The 20,839-nt window shown below is 38.6% G+C and overlaps 1 protein-coding gene across 1 annotated transcript in view; it reads left to right on the forward strand.

Moving 5' to 3' along the window:
• Positions 1-247: 247 nt before the first annotated feature.
• The window catches only part of LOC136863748 (glycine receptor subunit alpha-4-like), a 185,396-nt gene continuing 164,804 nt past the window's right edge, over positions 248-20,839 (forward strand). The window contains exons 1-2 of the mRNA XM_067140100.2: positions 248-389; positions 8,655-8,722. Of these exons, the coding sequence (XP_066996201.2) occupies positions 248-389; positions 8,655-8,722 (210 nt within the window). The remainder of the gene's footprint in view (positions 390-8,654; positions 8,723-20,839) is intronic.

Genomic DNA, 20,839 nt, shown 5'->3' on the forward strand with positions numbered 1-20,839 from the left:
CCCGTTTCTCTACAGGGTCGGGTGTTTATTTAATGACAGGAGATGTTACCCAAGGCAATTCCGACAGTTTAGAACTGCTATTCTCTTCCATAGGTATTATGGGAGGAAACCGAAATAATCCCAATGCAGAGTAATTCAGTTAGCATACAAGAACTATTTACTGGGACAGATTGACCCATCTAAAGGAAGTGATGCTTCTCTTACCTATGTACTACGGTTCCTTCTGATGACAGCACCTGTACTAATCATGATTGCTGCGCTACAAATTACGAGTCATTCCCTAAGTGACTACGTCCCTCCACACAGAGTTGCCATCAGGAAGGCATCCGGCCATAAAACTGGTTCAGGTCCAGATGTGCAACACACATCGCGCCCATGGCCCCATCAGGGTATGAAAACGTTGTTAGAAGAAGAAGAAGAACATAGTTATGAGTTGAAAACGCTGCGCGCGATAAAAAATTATATAAATTAGTTTGTACGGCCATTATGTTGGTCTTTATGGCAACACATTAAAGGATAAAGAAAATATCTGCTCAAAAGGAGACTATAGATTATAGAATGATAATTCTATTTTAAGCTACAGTACATTGCGATTCTGTAAGGAACCTCTGCTTAAGGTAAACGTATTTGTATACGCGTCAAAGAATTGCGTTTCCCATCAGATATTTTCATATTCAACTCAAATAATCTCTTACTCTGAAAATATTGGTGAGTACATAGTAGGAAATATCCATGAGGTGGGAAAGAAAATTAAAAGCCACGACTCTCTGAAGGTTATGTTTGCTCAGCATTCCGAAGACAAGAAAGTAATTATTGCCTAGAAAGTTATAAAATACAGTCTCTTTATCCAGCTCATGATGTTGTGAATTTGTCACGTGGCTGAAAAAGTGTTCCGGAAAAAGTCACTATCGTTAAGATGTCACACAAACCTTATGTTAAAGTTACAGAATGAAATCCTCCCGTCAGTTGCAGGGCAGTTGTTTTACAATAACAATAATTTATTTACCGCTACCGAGTTCAATGAGGAAACTCATTACGCCAGCATGATAAAACTTCTCTTGAAGCAGTATTTTAAATTAGACTGCACCACAGATACAGAGTTATTGTGCAAGAACTGAAAGGAGTAACCATAAGGCAGATGTATACAAAATTAATACTTTTCATGGGGCAATGAGTCAGAGGTAGAAAATACATATTATGGTTCGTGTGAATGAGAGAGCTGTTTCGAATCGAGAAATGTGACTATAAATAGACGAATACAAAATATCACCTTGTTTATTGTAAATTGTATGTCCAGTCAATGTTATAAAAATGTTACCTAGAAAGGTTCCCTGTGAAATGTAGGATAATTCATTAAAGTGTGTTTAATTTTCTTGGCTGTTTAGATACGAATTCTAATTCGTATTCTTTTACTCTAGGCCTACACTCTTCTGCATGTTGATAAATTGGAGATGTGTGGATATCTCCACATCTTTGTGATAAAATAATTATTGATTTAATCATTTTCAACAATATATCACTTCAAGAAAAAACAAATGATTACGTATTTTGTTTCTTCTATTTTAAGCTACAGTACATTGCGATTCTGTAGGGAACCTCTGCTTAAGGGAAACGTATTTGTGTACGCGTCAAAGAATTACGTTTCCCATCAGATATTTTCGTCATCAACTCAAATAACCTCTTACTGTTATACCTAATGAATAAGATCTGTGTAAAAATGTCTCATTTTCCCTCTTCGTTCCACACTCGCTTACACAGCGCTCCGCGACATGGCGGTCGCCAGTCCAACTTTCTTCAAAGATGGCAGCGTGATAGCCACTCTATGTATTATATTCTAGCTCGTTGGTTTAGATCAGGGGCGGCTTTTCAGGTGAAGTGTCACTTCACCACTTATTTTTACCATAATGAATTACTTAAATTTAATTTTCTTATGACATTTGTTGGTTTTACGGAAAGAAAATGTTTTATTGTACAGCGTTTGGAGCACCTCATCACCTGATGAGAACCAGGGGAACTCTATTGTATGGCGTTTGGAGCACCTCATCACCTGATGAGAACCAGGGGAACTCACGAAAGCCCCGGCTGTCGGCCACAGTACGGCGCGTGAGACTGAGTGAAGACGAGAGATTCCGCAGCTGCCTCTACCTCCCAAGTGCTCCCTTCTAGCGCTTGGCCTTGGCGGTTGCCATAACAACCGTGACTCCACATAGCGGAATGTGCTAGTGAAGTTGTCGGAAGAGCGGAATGTTTCGTCTTCCCTGCGTCATCCTGTGTGAAGTACGAGGACTTACGCATCGTGGTTCATTCGTAGTGTTGTGCTGTTTTATTTAAATATGTATCCTACTTATGACATAGTGTGCATTTTATTATAAACACCATTTTCACGTTGGAGAAACGAAGATCAGAATGAAGTTCTACGTTTTGATCGCCCTACTGAATCACTGCAAATTTGTGCTACAAAAGAAGTGAAACATTCCGGTAAATCTTACAATCGTAGTTTCAAACGGTCGTGGTTTAAGGAATTTCCATGGCTGTGCTCCTCTCCAGCTCTACAGAAGTTGTTTTGTTGGGCCTGCTTGCCTTTTATCAATAAAAATAACGTTTGGAATAAAAAAGGATTTTCAGCCCTTTTGAACATAACACGTTCTTTACATAAGCACTCAGACTCTGCAGAACATAAAATACGGCAGCTAGATTTCAAGACATTGGAAACAAACCAAAATACGATCTTTGATGTCCTGAAGGAAAATGCCAGACTGTATATTGTAATTGTACAGTTCAGTGAAAATGTACATTTAAATAGGCTTTTCCTTCAGTTGGCAATTGATGCAGTGCTCTATTTAAGTAAGCAAGAACTAGCTTTTCGTGGTCATGACGAAACATTAAATTCAATAAATCGTGATCACGTGCTGGACCCTCCGCCAGTCACAGGTACGAGGTACGAGTACAAAACAACAAAAACAACACGTAGTTCCTAAATCTTGTCCTCCTCTGTGGTGTAGTGGTTAGTGTGATTAGCTGCCACCCCGGAGGCCCGGGTTCGATTCCCGGCTCTGCCACGAAATTTGAAAATTGGTACGAGGGCTGGAACGGGGTCCACTCAGCCTCGGGAGATCAACTGAGTAGAGGTGGGCTCGATTCCCACCTCAGCCATCCTGGAAGTGGTTTTCCGTGGTTTCCCAATTCTCGGGCAAATGCCGGGATGGTACCTAACTTAAGGCCACGGCCGCTTCCTTCCCTCTTTCTTGTCTATCCCTTCCAATCTTCCCATCCCCCACCAAGGCCCCTGTTCAGCATAGCAGGTGAGGCCGCCTGGGTGAGGTACTGGTCATCCTCCCCAGTTGTATCCTCCGACCCAGAGTCTGAAGCTCCAGGACACTGTCCTTGAGGCGGTAGAGGTGGAATCCCTCGCTGAGTCCGAGGGAAAAACCAACCCTGGATGGTAAGCAGATTAAGAAAGAAAGAAGTTCCTAAATCTGTCGCTCGAAACCGAACGGGTAATAGCTCTTCACCATTCTTTACAGCCGCCACTGGTTTAGATGTAGCGAAGCAGACAGGTTTAGAGCACTGAAAATGGATATCTTATAAGTAATGATAAATAGTTCGATAAAATGACATCATTCGAAGCTGTAAATTATTATTTCTATTATTTCTACTATTTCTAGCCGAGTGCAGCCCTTGTAAGGCAGACCCTCCGATGAGGGTGGGCGGCATCTGCCATGTGTAGGTGTTATTGTGGTGGAGGATAGTGGTATGTGTGGTGTGTGAGTTGCAGGGATGTTGAACGTTATTACCAATATTCATTCAGGACCTGTTTTCGGATTTTTCTGTATTTTTTTGTATTCTGTTATTATTCTATGTAGTAACTTAATCGTTACTTTTCCAGTGCTACTTTTCGTCGTCCGTTTCTAGAATATTCCATCTTTCTACACAATGCAAGCAGGAGACTAGCCAGCTTACATTCAGCCGTATTCAGCCATCAGAAGGTCGGCCACTCGCCAGCGCGTACTTGTGCTCTCGCTGTAGCCCTGAGCCACGCCGACATGTCAACATAACAGCTAGCGTAAACTTCAATCGCCACCTGCGTGGCAGAGCTTTTCATGTTCAACGCAGAAACACATCAGATGGCAGCTGGAATTCTGTATTTCGTCTGCCTTTCTTCGCATTTGCCAGTAGCATTCATTTCTCATGGCTCTTACTATTAAAATATTGCTGACGACTGGTTCATCTAGCCACCGGTGAAGATCTGTTCACCATGTTTCTTTTCTTCTGCTAGTCATTGAAATTTTATGGCTGAAGGCTCTAAATGCTGCTATTTGGTTTTGTAAACATTTTATTGGACTTTATTTTTCTCCCTGGAAGAGCGCTACAAATTACAGAAAATCTCTTCTTTCAAGATCCTGCCATCTAGTTAAATAGTCTTTCTGAACTTTTGTCAACCAAATTTTCTCTCTATTTAAATTTAAAGTTTTCTTGTAATCTTTAATTCACTTTAACATTTTCTTGTTATTAAAACTTTTGTATCTTAAATCATGGATTGGCAATGGTCAGCATGCAGTGTAGTTTACATGATCTGTTCGGCTTATGCTGAATTTTTGTAGTTTTAATAAGACATCAGTCTTATCTACATTTAATATTTAATGTGCAGTACCCGTGGCTGTTTGACTCAAGGTCACGCAATTAATATCCTTGCAATATTATATTCAAGGTCACGCACTCAATTTCCTTTCAAGATTGTAAAATATTTACTTCCTTTAATGTGATTATTTATTCTTAATATTGTTAAAATAAATTGGTAGTTACAACCCGCTTTTCTGTTCTCCCTTTATCCTCGAAAACTTACGATCCTTTCCTAAGTTTTCTCCAGTTTTTATCAGTTCGGAAAATACTAAAACTTCATAGCTAAGCTATATTGTGTGAGATTTATGTTTACTAACATTTATTTATTTATTTATTTTCAACAGATCGCCCTTGTATCCCGGAGCAACAATTCTTCTAGTGATACCGCTAATTAGTACAACGAGGTCATTTTTGAAAGCTTCCCCTTTGTTATTCAACCTGTATATTGCAAATATCACTTCTACTACCTTCCGTCAATTTGCTTATGCTGATGACCTTGCTATTATTACTCAACAGTCCACTGTGAATGTCATAGAAGAAATCCTAAATGCAGACCTTAATAATTTGTGTGGATACTTCCAAAAGTGGTGTCTGATACCAAGCATCAGCAAAACAGAAACCTGCCTCTTCCACCTCAACAACAGATAAGCCAATGTTACCTTGAACGTCTCACTCAATGACGTGCCTGTATCACACAACCCCAAACCAAAGTATCTTGAAATTACTCTCGACCGAACATTGTCCTTCAGAACACACTTGACTAAGAGTGCTGCTAAAGTGAGGACAAGGAATAACATTATCCAGAAACTTGCGGGTTCAACATGGGAAGCTACTACGTCCACTCTTCGATCACCAGCAATCGATTTAGTCTACTCGACAGCAGAGTACTGTTCTTCTGTATGGTTGAACAGTCCACATGTTACGCAGATCGACACAGTTCTGAATCAGACAATGCGCATCATTAGTGGTACAGTAGAGTCTACTACTCTTTTCTGGTTAACCGTATTGAGCCATATCGAACCTCCAAGAATAAGGAGATTATTAATCTGATCCGTGAGTTCACAAAAATATCAGTGAACGTTGGTCTTCCCAGACATGATGGCATGCTTCATAGATTTGGCCATTTGAAATTACGTTCCCCGCTTATACTCAAAGCGAAAGAACTGGTCTGACTTTCTTCCAAAAAAATTTCAGAAAAACAAGACAAAGCTTGTTACTGATATCACTGAAAATGCTGTACCGAAGTTCAGCAATGAAACACCTTTAATTTGACCTTATTACTTGAAAAGGGGGTCATTAACTTAGGCCATTGGGAGAGAGCACGATCTATTGCGACTTGCACAGAGAGCCACCTCGTGTTGCTTTGCTGCAACAATTTTCAGCACCACCATTGATTGCACGGAATATCTGTTTATATAATATTTGTCCGACAGATTACTTCGAGAACCAGGAGTCTTGGACAGCAAACATATGACATTTCTGAACAGCGATTCAGCTGCAGCAGATGATATTGCTAACTGAATACAGTAGACAGGCACACACGTGGAATTAAAATAAGGTTAGAATGTTTATGATTTAATTGTTTGTGCACTCCATTGTTTATGCCAATCATAACTGGAGCAAATAATGCTATTGTTGTTGCTTCTGGACAAGCACATTATTTACAGATAAATATATTTTTGACCGCCGTTGCAATGACAACGGCAAAGCAGCTTTAAAATGTTTATTAGACTTTCCATGATTAAGAATGTCCGCCATTTTCGCATTTATATTGCACTGATAACAAATATCTGCACTGTCCATGTTCGGGATCACTGGGAAGCTAAACCAACTAGTATTTAAAAAGCTTCATTATTTAGCCATTGTTTCTTAAGTATCTAACTGTACTTTTTAACATTTTCTTTTGGCACAGTGATGTACCAAAAAGAACCTAATTTGAAAAGAAATGCGATATCGCACACGACAATACCCAGCTCATCATGTTTACGTAACGATTGCAACACAAAATAAAATGCTGACCGAGACTGAGGCTGCGGGCCAGAGTTGGTGTAGAAAATGAGGGGCATCACAGGCCTCACGTGATGAATAATAACGGTGAAAAGGCAGATTGCTTGGCGAATTTATTAAATGGATCCCCCTCCCCACCAATGGCGCAACAGCCCCGAAGGGCCCAGGCCTACCAAGCGACCACTGTTCGTTACCGCTGATTGCGAGGTGTCATGTGGTCAACACGACGAATCCTTTCGGCCGTTATTCGTGGCTTTCTAGACCGGTGCCGCCATCTCACCATCAGACAGCTCCTCAATTGTAATGACGTAGGCTGAGTGGACCTCGAACCAGCTCTCAGGTCCAGGTAAAAGTCCCTGACCTGGCCGAGAATAGAGCCTGGGGCCTCCGGGTAAGAGGCAGGCATGCTAACCCTAGACCGCGGGGCCGGCATTTTACAATTTGTTTTACGTCGCACAACACAGATATTTCTTATGGCGACGATGGTATAGGAAAGGGCTAGGAGTGGGAAGGAATCGGCCGTGGCCTTAATTAAGGTACAGCCCTAGCATTTGCCTGGTGTGAAAATGAGAACCACGGAAAACCATCTTCAGGGCTGCCGACAGTGGGGCTCGAATCCACTATCTCCCGGATGCAAGCTCATGGCTGCGCGCCTGTAACCGCACGGCCAACTCTCCCGGTATTAAAGGGATTAACAAGTTCTGTATTTTCTTTCTCGTTATAATAAAAAGGTGATATTTTTACAGAACTCATCCGCTGAAAACCGTTCACAGAAGTTTGAAAATCCGTCAAAAATTCCGTTGTCCGCTAAATGGAAAATTTACCCGCTGCTCTATTTAAAATTCCGAAACATTCAGAGGAAAATCCGATGAGTTGGCAACATTGCGCATTGGGCTTACCCCGCAGTGTTATGTACTCCACGCTAGAGAGTTCATTTCGCCACGCCTCTAAAAAGCCATATGCATGCACGAGCACCTGCGCCATGTTGCCGTTCAGATATGGCACTAATCGCTGAACATTTCAGACACACCACGTACACTTTCGTTTGGGTTCTGCAGATATTTGACACTGCAGCCAACAGGAACAATGAAACCTTTCTTTTCGTATGAGTTATATTCAGAAACTCTGAGAGATGAATTTCAAGAGCTGAAGCTTACGAAGCTAACACACCACGAGGATGAAAGAGGGTATAACATCGTGCACACTAACGAACTCATTTTAATGCGTTCCATGGAATAAAACTTCAGAATATGATTTATAACATAATAAGCTATCCAAAACAACATCAACAATAATTTCGACAACGTTGTCCTAGGTTCCCTTAATCCTCCTGCTCATCCTCCTGAGTTGCGCCAGTTGATGTAGAGGTGATGTTCCTGCCTGTTACCCGTAGGTTCCAGGTATGGTTCCCGACCACTCTAGGTATTTTCATTCTGGACTGAGAGTGGGAATGGGGTTCACTCAGCCTTTTGAAACCAACTGAGGAGCTGAGTCATACGAGAGCCAGCGGACCCGGTCAAGAAAGGCAAGCGATACACTGATGATTTCGTCACACTTACAACGTGGTACTCCGGTATATCTACCGGCCATCTGGCTGGGAAGCAGTCGTTTTGGTAGGCCAAGGTCCTAATGGGCTGTTACGCCACAAGTTGACGGGGGTTGGGGGTAGGGGGTCTCAGATACGATGCGGCAACTGAATGCATCATGGTCTAATTCCTCAAACCAGTGTTATTTTCGTAGCAGAGACAACGATCGGGTTGGGCAAGAAATTATCGTGCTAATCCTAAGACCAAGCTAGTGGCCTCAAATTTAATACCGAGAGATCATTACACATGCTCTAAGCACATTGCAGCCAACTGTAAACCTCACCCCCTTGCTCTTCTTCTACCCTTCACACATGTCAGACAGGGCAAGAAGTGAACAAAGCTAGGCCACTGAAATATACTGTAAATTGATGCCAAGTCTTGTCTCCAGGCGTGATCTCGTCCCATCCTCCTTCATTAATTTATGTTGTGTATTTGTTCCAGGTTCTCCCACAGAGGTCTCCATCTCGCTCTTTATCAACCGTGTGTCAGCTGTGGACGAAAGCAAAGAGGTATGTAGGAGTCATTATTCATAATGTTAATAAACTGTTTTAAATTATACTTAAAGTTAAACGTGGGGGTACGTTGTTGTTTTTGTCGTAAGTCCATAAACTGTTTCGATGCAGTTATCCATGCTACCCTATTATGTGCTAACCTTTTCATTTCTGTGTAACTACTCTATCCTAGATCTACTCTAATCTGCTTGTCATTTTCATGCCTTGGTCTACCCCTTCCTTGTCTCTCCATTCTTCTGTAAGTAATACGTGCTCGAATTTTCCATGCATGAGATATTAAACCAATGTTTCAGTTGTTCTCACACTTGTCAGCACCTGCGTTCTTAGGAATAAGTATAACTTATTTTCATAATCCGATGGCAATTATCTTGTAAGTAATTATGAGGGTATCGTCGAAACCACATACCTTATTTCTTTTTAGGTCTCTCAGTGTTCTGTCGAATTCTAATATTTAAAAAAGTCTCCCATTTCATTAGCATCAGCAGCCTCTTCTTGTTCCAAAATCCTGCCATCTTTCTGCCTTTTCTTAGTTCCCTAGAAGTGCTTTTTCATCTGAGCTCCTAATATTCACACACCTAGCTTTCCTTTCACCAATAGTTTCCCTTATTTTCCTGTGCAGAGCATGCAAATTCCTTACAACCACACAACCTTCAACATCCTTGCACTTCTCTTCTAGACATTTTTTTTTTGCGCTTTCTATCTACTTCATTCTTTAGTCACTTGTAATCTTTTCTGCCCTCTTAATTTTTTTGCATTTTTGTACTTTTGCCGTTCATCAAATGTGTCCAGTATCTCCTGAGTTGTCTATTGACTCTTAGTCGATCTTGCCTTTCTTCCTAACTTTTCTTCAGCTTGTTAGTGGGATCTCATTCTTCAGGACTGTCCACTCTTCACGTACTGTGTTTATTTCAGCCTTTTTTAAGTTCTCGTGAAACAACTCCCTTGAACACTGAAATATAATGTTAATAACCATCACTCTCTTCTCCTTCAACTTGTCTACATCCCATCTCTTTACATTACTTCCTTTCTTCAAATTAAGACGGCAGTTCATGACATTAAGTTGCAGCCAGAGTCCACAGGCCTGGGAAGGTCTTGCAAACCAACACCTGATTTCTGAGTCTCTTCCTAAGAATAATGAAGTCTATTTGATATCCTGTAGTGTCTCCAGGTCTTGTCCATGTATACAACCGTTCTTTGTGGTTTCTGAACCAAGTCTTAACAAGTACTAAATTATGATCAGTGCAGAATTCTACTGACCGACTTCCTTTTTCATTCTTTTCCCCAGTTCATATTCTCCTACAACATTACCTTATCTTCCCTGGTCTCCCATTACCATTAGATCAGCGGTTCCTAACATTTTCAGTCTTTTACGCCTATGATCTATCACGTAAACTGGCTTTGCCCTCATTTAAAATGTTATCGAAAAAACAACACATGAATACAAATAGCCTTTATTAATCATAAAATTAAAAATTACAGGTAATTAAAATGAACTTTCTTAAATAGTTAATGTGAAAGTTAGAATTGTTTTGCAAAGTTGAGAAAGCACTCTCACATCTATAAGTGGTAGCAAAAGGTATTATCATTCTTAGAGCTCTGTCAGTTGTATGTAATAGGATATTCACCACTTACTTTTCACCAAAATGTACCGAGGTCATAGTTCTGAAATTCCACTTTGAAAGTGCTATCCTAGCGTAGTCCGAGAAATTCTTTTTTTTTTGCTAGGGGCTTTACGTCGCACCGACACAGATAGGTCTTATGGCAACGATGGGATAGGAAAGGCCTAGGAGTTGGAAGGAAGCGGCCGTGGCCTTAATTAAGGTACAGCCCCAGCATTTGCCTGGTGTGAAAATGGGAAACCACGGAAAACCATTTTCAGGGCTGCCGATAGTGGGATTCGAACCTACTATCTCCCGGATGCAAGCTCACAGCCGCGCGCCTCTACGCGCACGGCCAACTCGCCGAGAAATTCTGCCATCATTGGTACATCATTCGACCATGCAGAGAGAGTTGCATATCCTCGGGCGTTACGGCAGTAGTTGCCGGTTCCTTTCGACAGTGTAGTAGTATGAACATTGCTAAGCCATGGTAAGTATTTTTGCAAGGCCATATCGATCAGTCATCCAGATTTCCGCCCTTGCAACTTCTGAAACGCCGCTGTCCCTCATTCAATGAACCATTCGTTAGTCTGATCTCTCGACAGATAACCGATTTAGTTGCATCTACGGCTCGGTTACCTACTTCATTAGGGCGCACAGGCCTCCCCACCGCGGCGTACTAGCATGGTTAATATAGAGGGGTACTGGGGTAGGAAATTCAGGCCTCTCTCGATCATTAAATAACAGCTGGTAGAAAATATAAATATTATTGAATGGAAAAGGTACAGAAACATATTTTATCTAGCCTAGGAGGCTAGTAGTCCGACTTTCAAATCTCGGTGACTTCATACAAAATTGGTGCTTGATATAGTTGAGACAAGACAGACTTTCCCTGGAACTCTTCCCCCGTCAGTTTCAGTACAATAACACTCCATAATCACCCATTTGTCATCGCCACGGATGTGCGAGGCAGGCTTGACCAGCCAGCAAGTTGCTATACCTCGATGTTAGTTGGATCTTCATCACATGATCTGTCACTTTGCCGGCATCAAATGGAAAGCTGAGTATCTAAAGGGAAGTATAGACAATATTCTAGATGGATATGACTGCCAGAGACTCCTGTGTTGGCCATAGAAGGGATGGAATAGAACTGTAGGACGACATGTTTTGGATGTGGTTATGGACTGGACTACTTTATATTCGTTGAGTGTAAGCTTGAGTTAACGTACCGACCTAGACATTTAACACGCTCGCTAAATCAGACATTGTTTACAGACTGTGATCACGTTAACAAACAATAATCAAAAATAAATAATAAATAATCAATCAAATATTTATTAATAAATTAGAGTAATTTTTCCAGTTTTCCCGACACGTGCAGTGTAGTCAACTCGCATAGTGCGTGTAGAGACTCACTAATAATAAGTTACTGCAGATGTATGATATTGAGTGTGTAACAGTGATCACTTAGACTTGTGATGAGACTCTATATAATACAGTATATTCTCATAACACTTTCCTGGAGTGAGTGAAGTAATAAAGAAGGCCTACATTCAGAACAGCTCCTGTCAGCGCCGGGACCTTTGGTCTGCAAGTGGTGCACTTTTTCCATTCTACTGTAGGTGTAAATTAACACATTGGGTTGCAGGGACCTGTGGGAGAAAAGTGCAAATACCTCTCAGAAATATGTACGGACTAAATTGCCTAAGGAGTCAAGCAACAGCGTAAATGGTCATTGTATCGAAGCATTAGATACCCTTTTACCTAAGTTATAACTAGAGCTGTCGATTTAATCGATTAATCGAACCAATTAACCGATTAATCTAAAGATCCAATTAACCGATCAATGTGCTTTAGCGGATTAATCGAACCGATTCAAATTACAGTGTGGTGAAGTAAAAATAAGTGTTTTGCGAGGCACAAAACCTGTGCAAAGTGTGCAAGCCTCATCTATTACGTGACTGACAGGTCATTAAAGTAAGCTGATGCACATGTCTTTCATTCAGAAAGGTAAAAGCAATAATTACTCATTAATCGCTTTCTTCTAAACCATTGCTTTTACTATCTATTGGAAAGGAAATGCCGGACAGGCTACTGCAGTATATTTGCGGACCTTTACAAAATAGAGTCAGACGGTATAATGTGAAGGAAAGAGGGGGTATTGAACGGACTGTCATTAACGAATTTCCAGGAAATGTGCGAATGGACAGATACCAATTGGCAGAAAGAAACAAACAGTAGAAAAAAGATAACTTTAAGCACAGTTCGTGTGGGGTTGGCAATTGGAAGACAGTATATATTCAAATTCAGTGTTCATGAAATTCACAAAGATGCTACGCCGCGTCATGATCGGTCCCGCTGTATCCCACAAGATATAATGCAAATACATGGCTGATAGGGAACGTGTGGACAGAAAGAGCGGCGATAACCAGCTACTGAAAAGCGTGTACCAATGGAACTTTATCGTTTAAGAAATATAATGTGATGAAAGACTCCAATATTGCCTGTGTGCGACGCCTATTGCTAGCTCTGCACTTGTAAAAGTTCTTTAGTACTTAACTACCTCGGCGAAAAGAATCTTTTCTCCAGTTTTCCTTTCCCTCTCCTTTTCTTGCCTTTTTCCTTGATCTTTACGCTGCTTTCTTCGATTGGAGTTCTTTCACTATTAACTATACACTGTTATAATTGTACCTGTTTCTCACCATTTGTTATTCCATTCTGGATGTACTTCAAATTCTTGATATTGTAAATGTGGCATATTTTGTTCGCCTTCCGAGGTTTTCTCTATATCTTATTGTGGGACAAATCCTATCTGGTGTTTCCTATTCTTATCGAGAGATGTTTATTTGTTCACTTGTTGATTATTAAATATATTTATTTACATTATTAATATTTGGTTCTCTCTTGTCCCTTTTCACTTCCTCTGGGGGCCTATTACCTTCTCACTGCGCGTTTGGTTACTACCGTACTTATTTAATTCGTACGCTGCTTTCCTATTTCTAGTTTATCACTATCAATGTCCACTATACCTTAAAAATTAATAACAATCTGCGTCTATCAATGGCACTACTAGTTCATCTTCTCAGTCAACGCTGGAGCACCTTATCGTGAAGCCTGTGCCTGAAGTTACTGTCAACATTGTCTCTGATCGTGGTCAGGAAGAGGTTCTATGAAAAGCTCTCAATTCTTACACTTACCATCTTTCCTCTAGAGACACGCTAACAAATAAATGACAAGTTGTATGACGTACAAAAGTCAAATTTATTAGATGAACTGAAACGTGCAGAATTTGTTAGTCTCAAGGGGGATTTTTGGTCTTCCATATAACCGTAGCTACTTGGGGGTTACAGCTCACTGGACTGATTCAAATTGGGAATATCGTAATCAACATTACAACTTAAACATCTTAGCGAAAACCACACTGCCGCTAACTGCACTTAAGAGTTTGAAGACGTAATTTGTGAATGGGGTTTGGAAGACAAAGTAGTCGCTGTTTGCACTGACATTGCAAAAAATATCGTTAGAGAAAATGAAAGAGCGAAGTTGGACAATTTTCGGTGTGCAGCCCACATTTTACAATTAAGTTTAAACAAACCTGTTAATGATGCTGCTTACGGAACATTACTTTCAAAGTGCAGGAAAATAGTGGGACATTTTAAACACAGCCCTTATCTACAAAATCATCTTGATAAAAAACGTAAAGAAAAGATCTTGATGCTTGTAAATTAAAACAAGGTATAGTTACTCGATAGAATAGCATACTCTACACTTCCAGCCTACATATTGGGCACCGGCTGCTCATCCCAGGGTCATAAACGAGGATATCCTCGTGATAAAATTTAAAAACTTAAATTAATAGGCAAGGAAAGATACAGAGTAAAAAGTTATGAATGAGAACTCTTTGCAAAATTAAGTTTATTTAAATATTTGGCACTATAAAAGCACTATAAAAATAAATCATTGCCAAAATCACAAAATCAATTGGCATGAAAGTCACACTAATATATCCACTCGGATATTGAATAGATCCGTTACATCTGCCAAGTCTAATTGTTCAATTGAGCACAACTGCGTCACTTGTATGAATATGTTAAAGTCGGTTTTATTTTAATCTCATTTCCACTCATTAATTCTTTAACACAATAAAACACTTCCTCAAAACTTTGAAATCATAAAAAAATAATCATCGAGTGGTTTAAGGTTTGTTTACATTACTTTAAAAAACATTCTCACGGTCTGTTTACAAAGAAAAATCACCGACATAAATAATTACAAATCATTACAGTTCTTTTGCCCTCTTGTTGGGTTTCATTATTGACATTATTAACATTATTATTCCGAAATATAATTTACCCGCGTTATATTTTTACAATTAAATCAACATTTCGCTAAATCATTCCTAAGATTTATTAATGCGGACCGAACACGGACTGAATGAGTATATCTGATTTAATTCACTGACATGAATAGATCTAGCTAAAAAATCAATCATATAAACAAACAACTAGCTGTCTACTAACTTTATTCCACCAACAAGAAAATACACGTTAAAAACACACTAATAATAAATTTACAGCGAAGGGCCCTACGTGATACAAACAAAATACCCCTCCCCCCAAAAAACTTAACTACACTGGCTTTACTGCAGTGGAAATGAAACCCTTGCCTCAAAGACATGGCAACTACATGGAACTGGATCCACAATCATCAAAATTACCATAACCACAAAACAGAATTTGTGTTGTCAAATATATGTACAAGAAATGAAAACCACACATGTAAGCAAGTAAATCCCTGATGACAACCATCAGTGAAAACCCAACTACAGTGAACCGGTCGAGGATCGAAGCGATGTCCCTCAAGACATCCAATTACTGCATACCTGAAATGCCATGACTTCTAACAAAAAATTATGTTTAGATGTCGTCAATTAATTAAATAAACTTGTGCTGTGGTCCTACTTAGTCAGTTGAAACTATTAATGAAAATTACGTATTTAGTATTCTTCAATGACCCTATCTCAACATGACATGATCTTTCACAGTCACAAACGGTCGCGAGGTATTAAAAATCTCCTTTAAAAATAAAGAAACACGTATTTTATTTTGTTTTTGGAAAATCCAATTGATGGCGCGTGAACAGGAGTGACAAACAGGGTGAATTTTAAAAAGATTATATCTCAGAAATAAACTGTTACAGACGTGAAAATTGGCATTTGGAATGTCCTGTAAAAGTAAAGAAATATAGATAATTTTTATCAGGAAATCCACTTAAGAGGAACTGAAAAAGGGAGTGAATTTTTAAAATGAGAATATCTACAAAACATCTCATAAACGTAACATGTTGCAGACGTAAACAATGGTATTTTAATCTCTTTTAAAAATAAAGAAACCTGCCTTTTTTTCGAAAAACACTCAAGGGGAGGGGGTAAAAAGGTGAAAAGGGGACTGAGATATTTTTATTAGGACAGTGATATCTCAAAAACTTAAGATGTTACACAGGTGAAAACTGGTATTTGGATTCTCCTTTAAAAATAAAGACATAATTATTTCTTTGCTTCCGGAAAATGCACTAAAGGAGGGGGGCGTGAAGGATTTGAAAAATTAGTTGATTTCTTTGCATGGGGATACTTATATCTCAACATCTAAAGATGTTGCAGACGTGAAAATTGGTATTTTGAACCTTCTTTAAAAATACAGAAATATGTATTCTTTCGTTTTCGGAAAATACACTTGAGGGGGGTGAAGGAATAGAAAAATTAGTTGAAGTATTTGTATGAGAGTACTTATATCTAAAACACGTTACAGGCGTGAAAATTGGTACGGTATCTGAAATCTTTCTTAGAAATAAAGAAACAAGCATTTTTGGGAGAAAATCGACTTGGGAAGGGGAGAGGGGTTGAGGTGAAAAAGGAGATGTATTATTTTTATGAGGATACATATATCTTAAAAACTGAATGTTACAGACGTGAAAATTGGTATTTAGAATCTAATTAACAATTACACATTTTTGGGGGGGACGGAAATCAACTTAATGGGGGCTGGGAGGTGAAAAAGGAGTTGAATTATTTTTATGAGGATACTTTTATCTCAAAAACTGAAGATGTTACAGAAACGAACATTTGTAATTGGAATTTTCATCCAAAGTAAAGAAACACGTATTCTTTTGTTTTCGGAAAATCCAATTAAGGGGCGGGGGTGAATGAATTTAGACATTAGTTATTTTCCTTGTATGAGGGTATTTATATCTCAATACCTAAAGATGTTACGGATATGAAAATTATTATTTGGAATATCCTTTAAACATAAAGAAAGACGTATTCTTTTGTTTTAGGAAAATTACTTAAGTGGGTGAAAGAATTGAAAAAGGATTTGAATTATTTGTATGAGGATACTTATATATCAAAAACTAAAGACGTTACAGACGTGAAAATTGGGATTTCGAATCCCCTTTAAAAATAAAGAAACATGTATTTTCAGAATAAAGACTTAAGTGGGGGAGGGTAAAAATAAGTAAAGGAGTTGAATTCTGTTTGAGGATACATATATCTTAGAAACTGAAGATGTTACAGACGAGAAAACGGTTCTTTTAAATCTCCTCTAAGAATAAATAAACGCGTATTTATTGTTTTTCGGAAAGTCCACTGTTGGGGAGAGGTATGGAAAGAAGTGAAGAAGTTGAATTATTTTTATGTGGATACTTATACCTAAAAAAATAAAGATGTTACAGACGTGAAAACTGTTTTTTGGAATCGCCGTTAAGAAATAAAGAAACAAGTATTTTTAATTTTCTTAAAATCCACTTAAGGGGTGAAAAGAATTGAAAAATCGGGTGAATTTTTAAAATGAGTACCAGTATATCTATAGCATATGTCCAAAACGTAACATGTTAGAGACGTGAAATTTGGTATTTGGATTCTCCTTTAAAAGTAAATAAACATGTATATTTTTGTTTCCGAAAAATCCACTCAGGTGGAGTGAGGTGGGGTTGGGGAAAGGGAAGATAAAGGAGTTGAATTATTTGTGTGGGGATACTTATGTCTCAAGAACTGAAGATGTTGTAGACGTGAAAACAGGGAATTGGGATCTCTTTTTTAAAAAAAGAAACACGTTTTTTGTTTGTTTTCGACTTGAGAGAAGACATTTTCTCACATGTACAATTATATGTGGCATGGCCATCTTAGCCCCAAAAGGGTTTACAAACCACAAACGTGGTTTACAAAGCGTTTCTGGAATAAATGAAACTCTATTTCTCGGTGAATTTTTATACTTTATTGATTTTCAGGTAATGTCTTAGCACAGAACTGAGGAACGATCACTTTTAACAAATTACGAAATCCACGCGAGTGAAGCCGCGAGTAACTGCTCTTCTATATATATATACATAATAATAACACGTCCTTACTGACGGACTGATTCATCATCGCCGAGCCAAAACAACTGGACATAAAGAAATGAAATTTTGGGGACACAATTATATAAGAGTATAGGTGCGCAGTAAGGGAAGATTTTTGACATTCAGTCGCTAAGGGAGTGAAAAGGGGGTTGAATTTTTAAATGAGCATATCTATATCTCAACAACATAAAAAAGTACAGTTGCAAAAATTGGTATTTAGAATCTCCTTTAAAAAAGAAAGAAACACGCATTTTGTTGTTTTCGGAACATCCCCTTTGAGAGGGGTGAAAAAGGTGGAAAAGGGGTTGAATACCTTTTATGATGATACTTATATCTCAAAACCTGAAGATGTCGCGGACATAAGAATTGGTATTCAGACTCTCCTTTAAAAGTAAAGAAAAAAATCATTTTGTTTTTGTTTTTGCAAACTCCAATTAACAGGAGTGAAAAAAGGGGTGAATTTTAAAAAGAGTATATCTATAGTATGTCTCAAAAACGTAAATTGTTACAGACGTGAAAACTGGTTATTGGAATCTCCTGTAAAAGTAATGAATCATAGATACCTTATTTTCGGAAAATCCACTTAAAAGGAACTGAAAAAGAGCGTGAATTTTTAAAATGAAAATATCTACAGAACATCTCATAAACCTAACATGTTACAGATGAGAAAATTGGTATTTTTAATCTATTTTAAAAATAAAGAAACACGTATCTTTTGTTTTCGGAAAATTCCCTTAAAGGGGGTGAAAAACGGTGAAAAGGGTTTGAATGCTCTTTATGAGGATACTTATATCTCAAAAACTGAATATGCTACAGACATGAAAATTGGTATTTGGAATCTCTTTTAAAATAAAGAAACATGCATATTTTGTTTTGGAAAAACGACTTAGGGGGGTATAAAGGAATGAAAATGGGGTTGAATTATTTTTAATAGGATAATAATATCTCAAAAACTGGAGATATTACAGAGGTGAAAATTGGCATTTGGAGCTTTAAAAATAATGAAATATGTATTTCTTCGTTTTCGGAAAAACCATTTAAGGAAGGGTGTTGAATAAATTAAAAAATTACTTGAATTCTTTGTATTAGGAAAATCTCAAAAATTAAAGACGTTGGACACGTGAAAATTGGTATCTGGAATCTCCTTAAATACAAAGAAACGCGTATTCTTTTGTTTTCGGAAAATCCACTTAAGTGGGGTGAAATAAGTGAAATATTTCTTGAATTACTTGTATGAGGATACTTATATCTAGAAAACTAAAGATATTGTGTTTTATTCAGCTTGAGAGTTGACCGTTTATCACATGTACAGTGATATGTCGCCTTAGCCCCAAAAGGCAATACCACAAACATAGTTTACAAAGAGTTTCTGTGTTAAATGAAACCCAGTTTTTCGGTGAGCTTTTATACTTTACGGATTTTCAGATTATGTCTTAGTACAGTGCCGATGGTACTGCTAGTCTTGAATAAAGTCAGCTAAATTCTCGTCCAACCTTTGGACTCAGAAATAGTACTTTTGTATCAATGAGGACATACTTCTTTCAGGAATGAGATTCGCTAAAAGATGTGCGTGGAAATCTTCTATAGAGTTTCTATCGTCTATTGCTGCTACAGTTTTTATCAGAGAGTACGCCAACAGAGTATGGGTAAATGGTTTGGAGAATTTGAGAATGATCAAGAGGAAACACTAAAGCATGATCGTGAAATTCTACCAGAGACCGTAGAAAGGTGGTCATATCATTAGTTGAACTTATTGAAAATTTGGATATGCCCTTATTTAACGTGGCTATGGGGTACGGCAAGCTATTAAATCCCGGAGATATTACCGGAAATGGCGTTGGATGTTGAGGGTGTTCGAAAGGTCGTTACAGATGAAGAAAGGTGGAAGTTGTTGTGGATGATTAACCACTTGTCCGGATGGGGCGGAAGTTTGTTGCGGGACCACAGATTTCCTACTCTTAGCGGATTTACTAGGGTCCTCTTCCGTTGTTGAGTTTACTGTTGGAAGATATTCACTCTTAGCACTAGCGGCTCCTGACAATAATTGATTAACCTTATTTGACATCTCGGAAAGGTGTTCAACTAGGGTTTTAGCTTCACTGGCATGTTCGTCCTTCAGTTTCAGAGATAATAGGTCCCTAGCCCTATTGTAAAATTGGAACAATCTAGCTTGAACACGCTTGAGCTGATTTCCAGAAGGTTCACCTATTTAAAAATCTTAAAACAGAGGCTATCTCAGCAGTATTGTCGGTGATGGTGAACAGAGCCTCATCAATTCCCTTCTCCTCATATACCGGAATACAGATGGGAGGCTCTAAGGATTCTTTAAGTTTAGCAGTATCTATAGCAACCGTGCCACCAGACAGGACCTTTCTAATTAAAAGTTCATAAATTAATTCTTCCTTGCGAAGCTACCACTCTGCAAGGACTTCCCTAGGACCAGACATAGTGAAAGAGAAACTGACAACATTTAGAAAATTCCAGAAACGGAAAAATGTTTAGAGTTCACTTTCAAGTTTTATGAACAGGCATCAAAAGGGGCTCTATGCAGACCCATTGAACCACGCTCTGCTACCACTTGTTCCGGGGATATCGTGGAACGCAGAGGTGTAAGAAGGTGCGGCTATGAATGAGTGGATAGAGAGAAGATCATTTTTTAAATTCTAGAATTGGAAATTTATTTATTTACTAGGTTATTTGTTTTCATTTCAGATCTTAAACTTTGTTAAAAAATAACACATACTAGTTGGAAATACATAGGGGGAGCTCTACAGCTCTAGAAACAATAATTGTTTGAAATCAGGTACATTAAGAGTTGAGATAGATAGCTCAAATGTTACCCCATTCCCAAGAGCAGAATTGCTTCAATTAATTACAAGAAAGGAGACAGGGCTCCAAATGTACAACATTAGAAAAGCGTGTTTGCTCCGCACAATTACCCTCTAGGAGTTTACACTCCAAACTTTACAAGATCCAAGACTCTCAACGGCACAATTTAACTTTTACAATAGGTAAACATTAACCAATTTCCACTGTCTTACCTGCTCGACAGTCTACATTGCATTAAATAGAAAACAGAATTACAGAGGCTAAGCCCATACTACGGAGGTGACTAGATGGA

This window comes from Anabrus simplex, chromosome 2 (genome assembly GCF_040414725.1).
Source record: "Anabrus simplex isolate iqAnaSimp1 chromosome 2, ASM4041472v1, whole genome shotgun sequence".
Classification (NCBI taxonomy): Eukaryota; Metazoa; Arthropoda; class Insecta; order Orthoptera; family Tettigoniidae; genus Anabrus; species Anabrus simplex.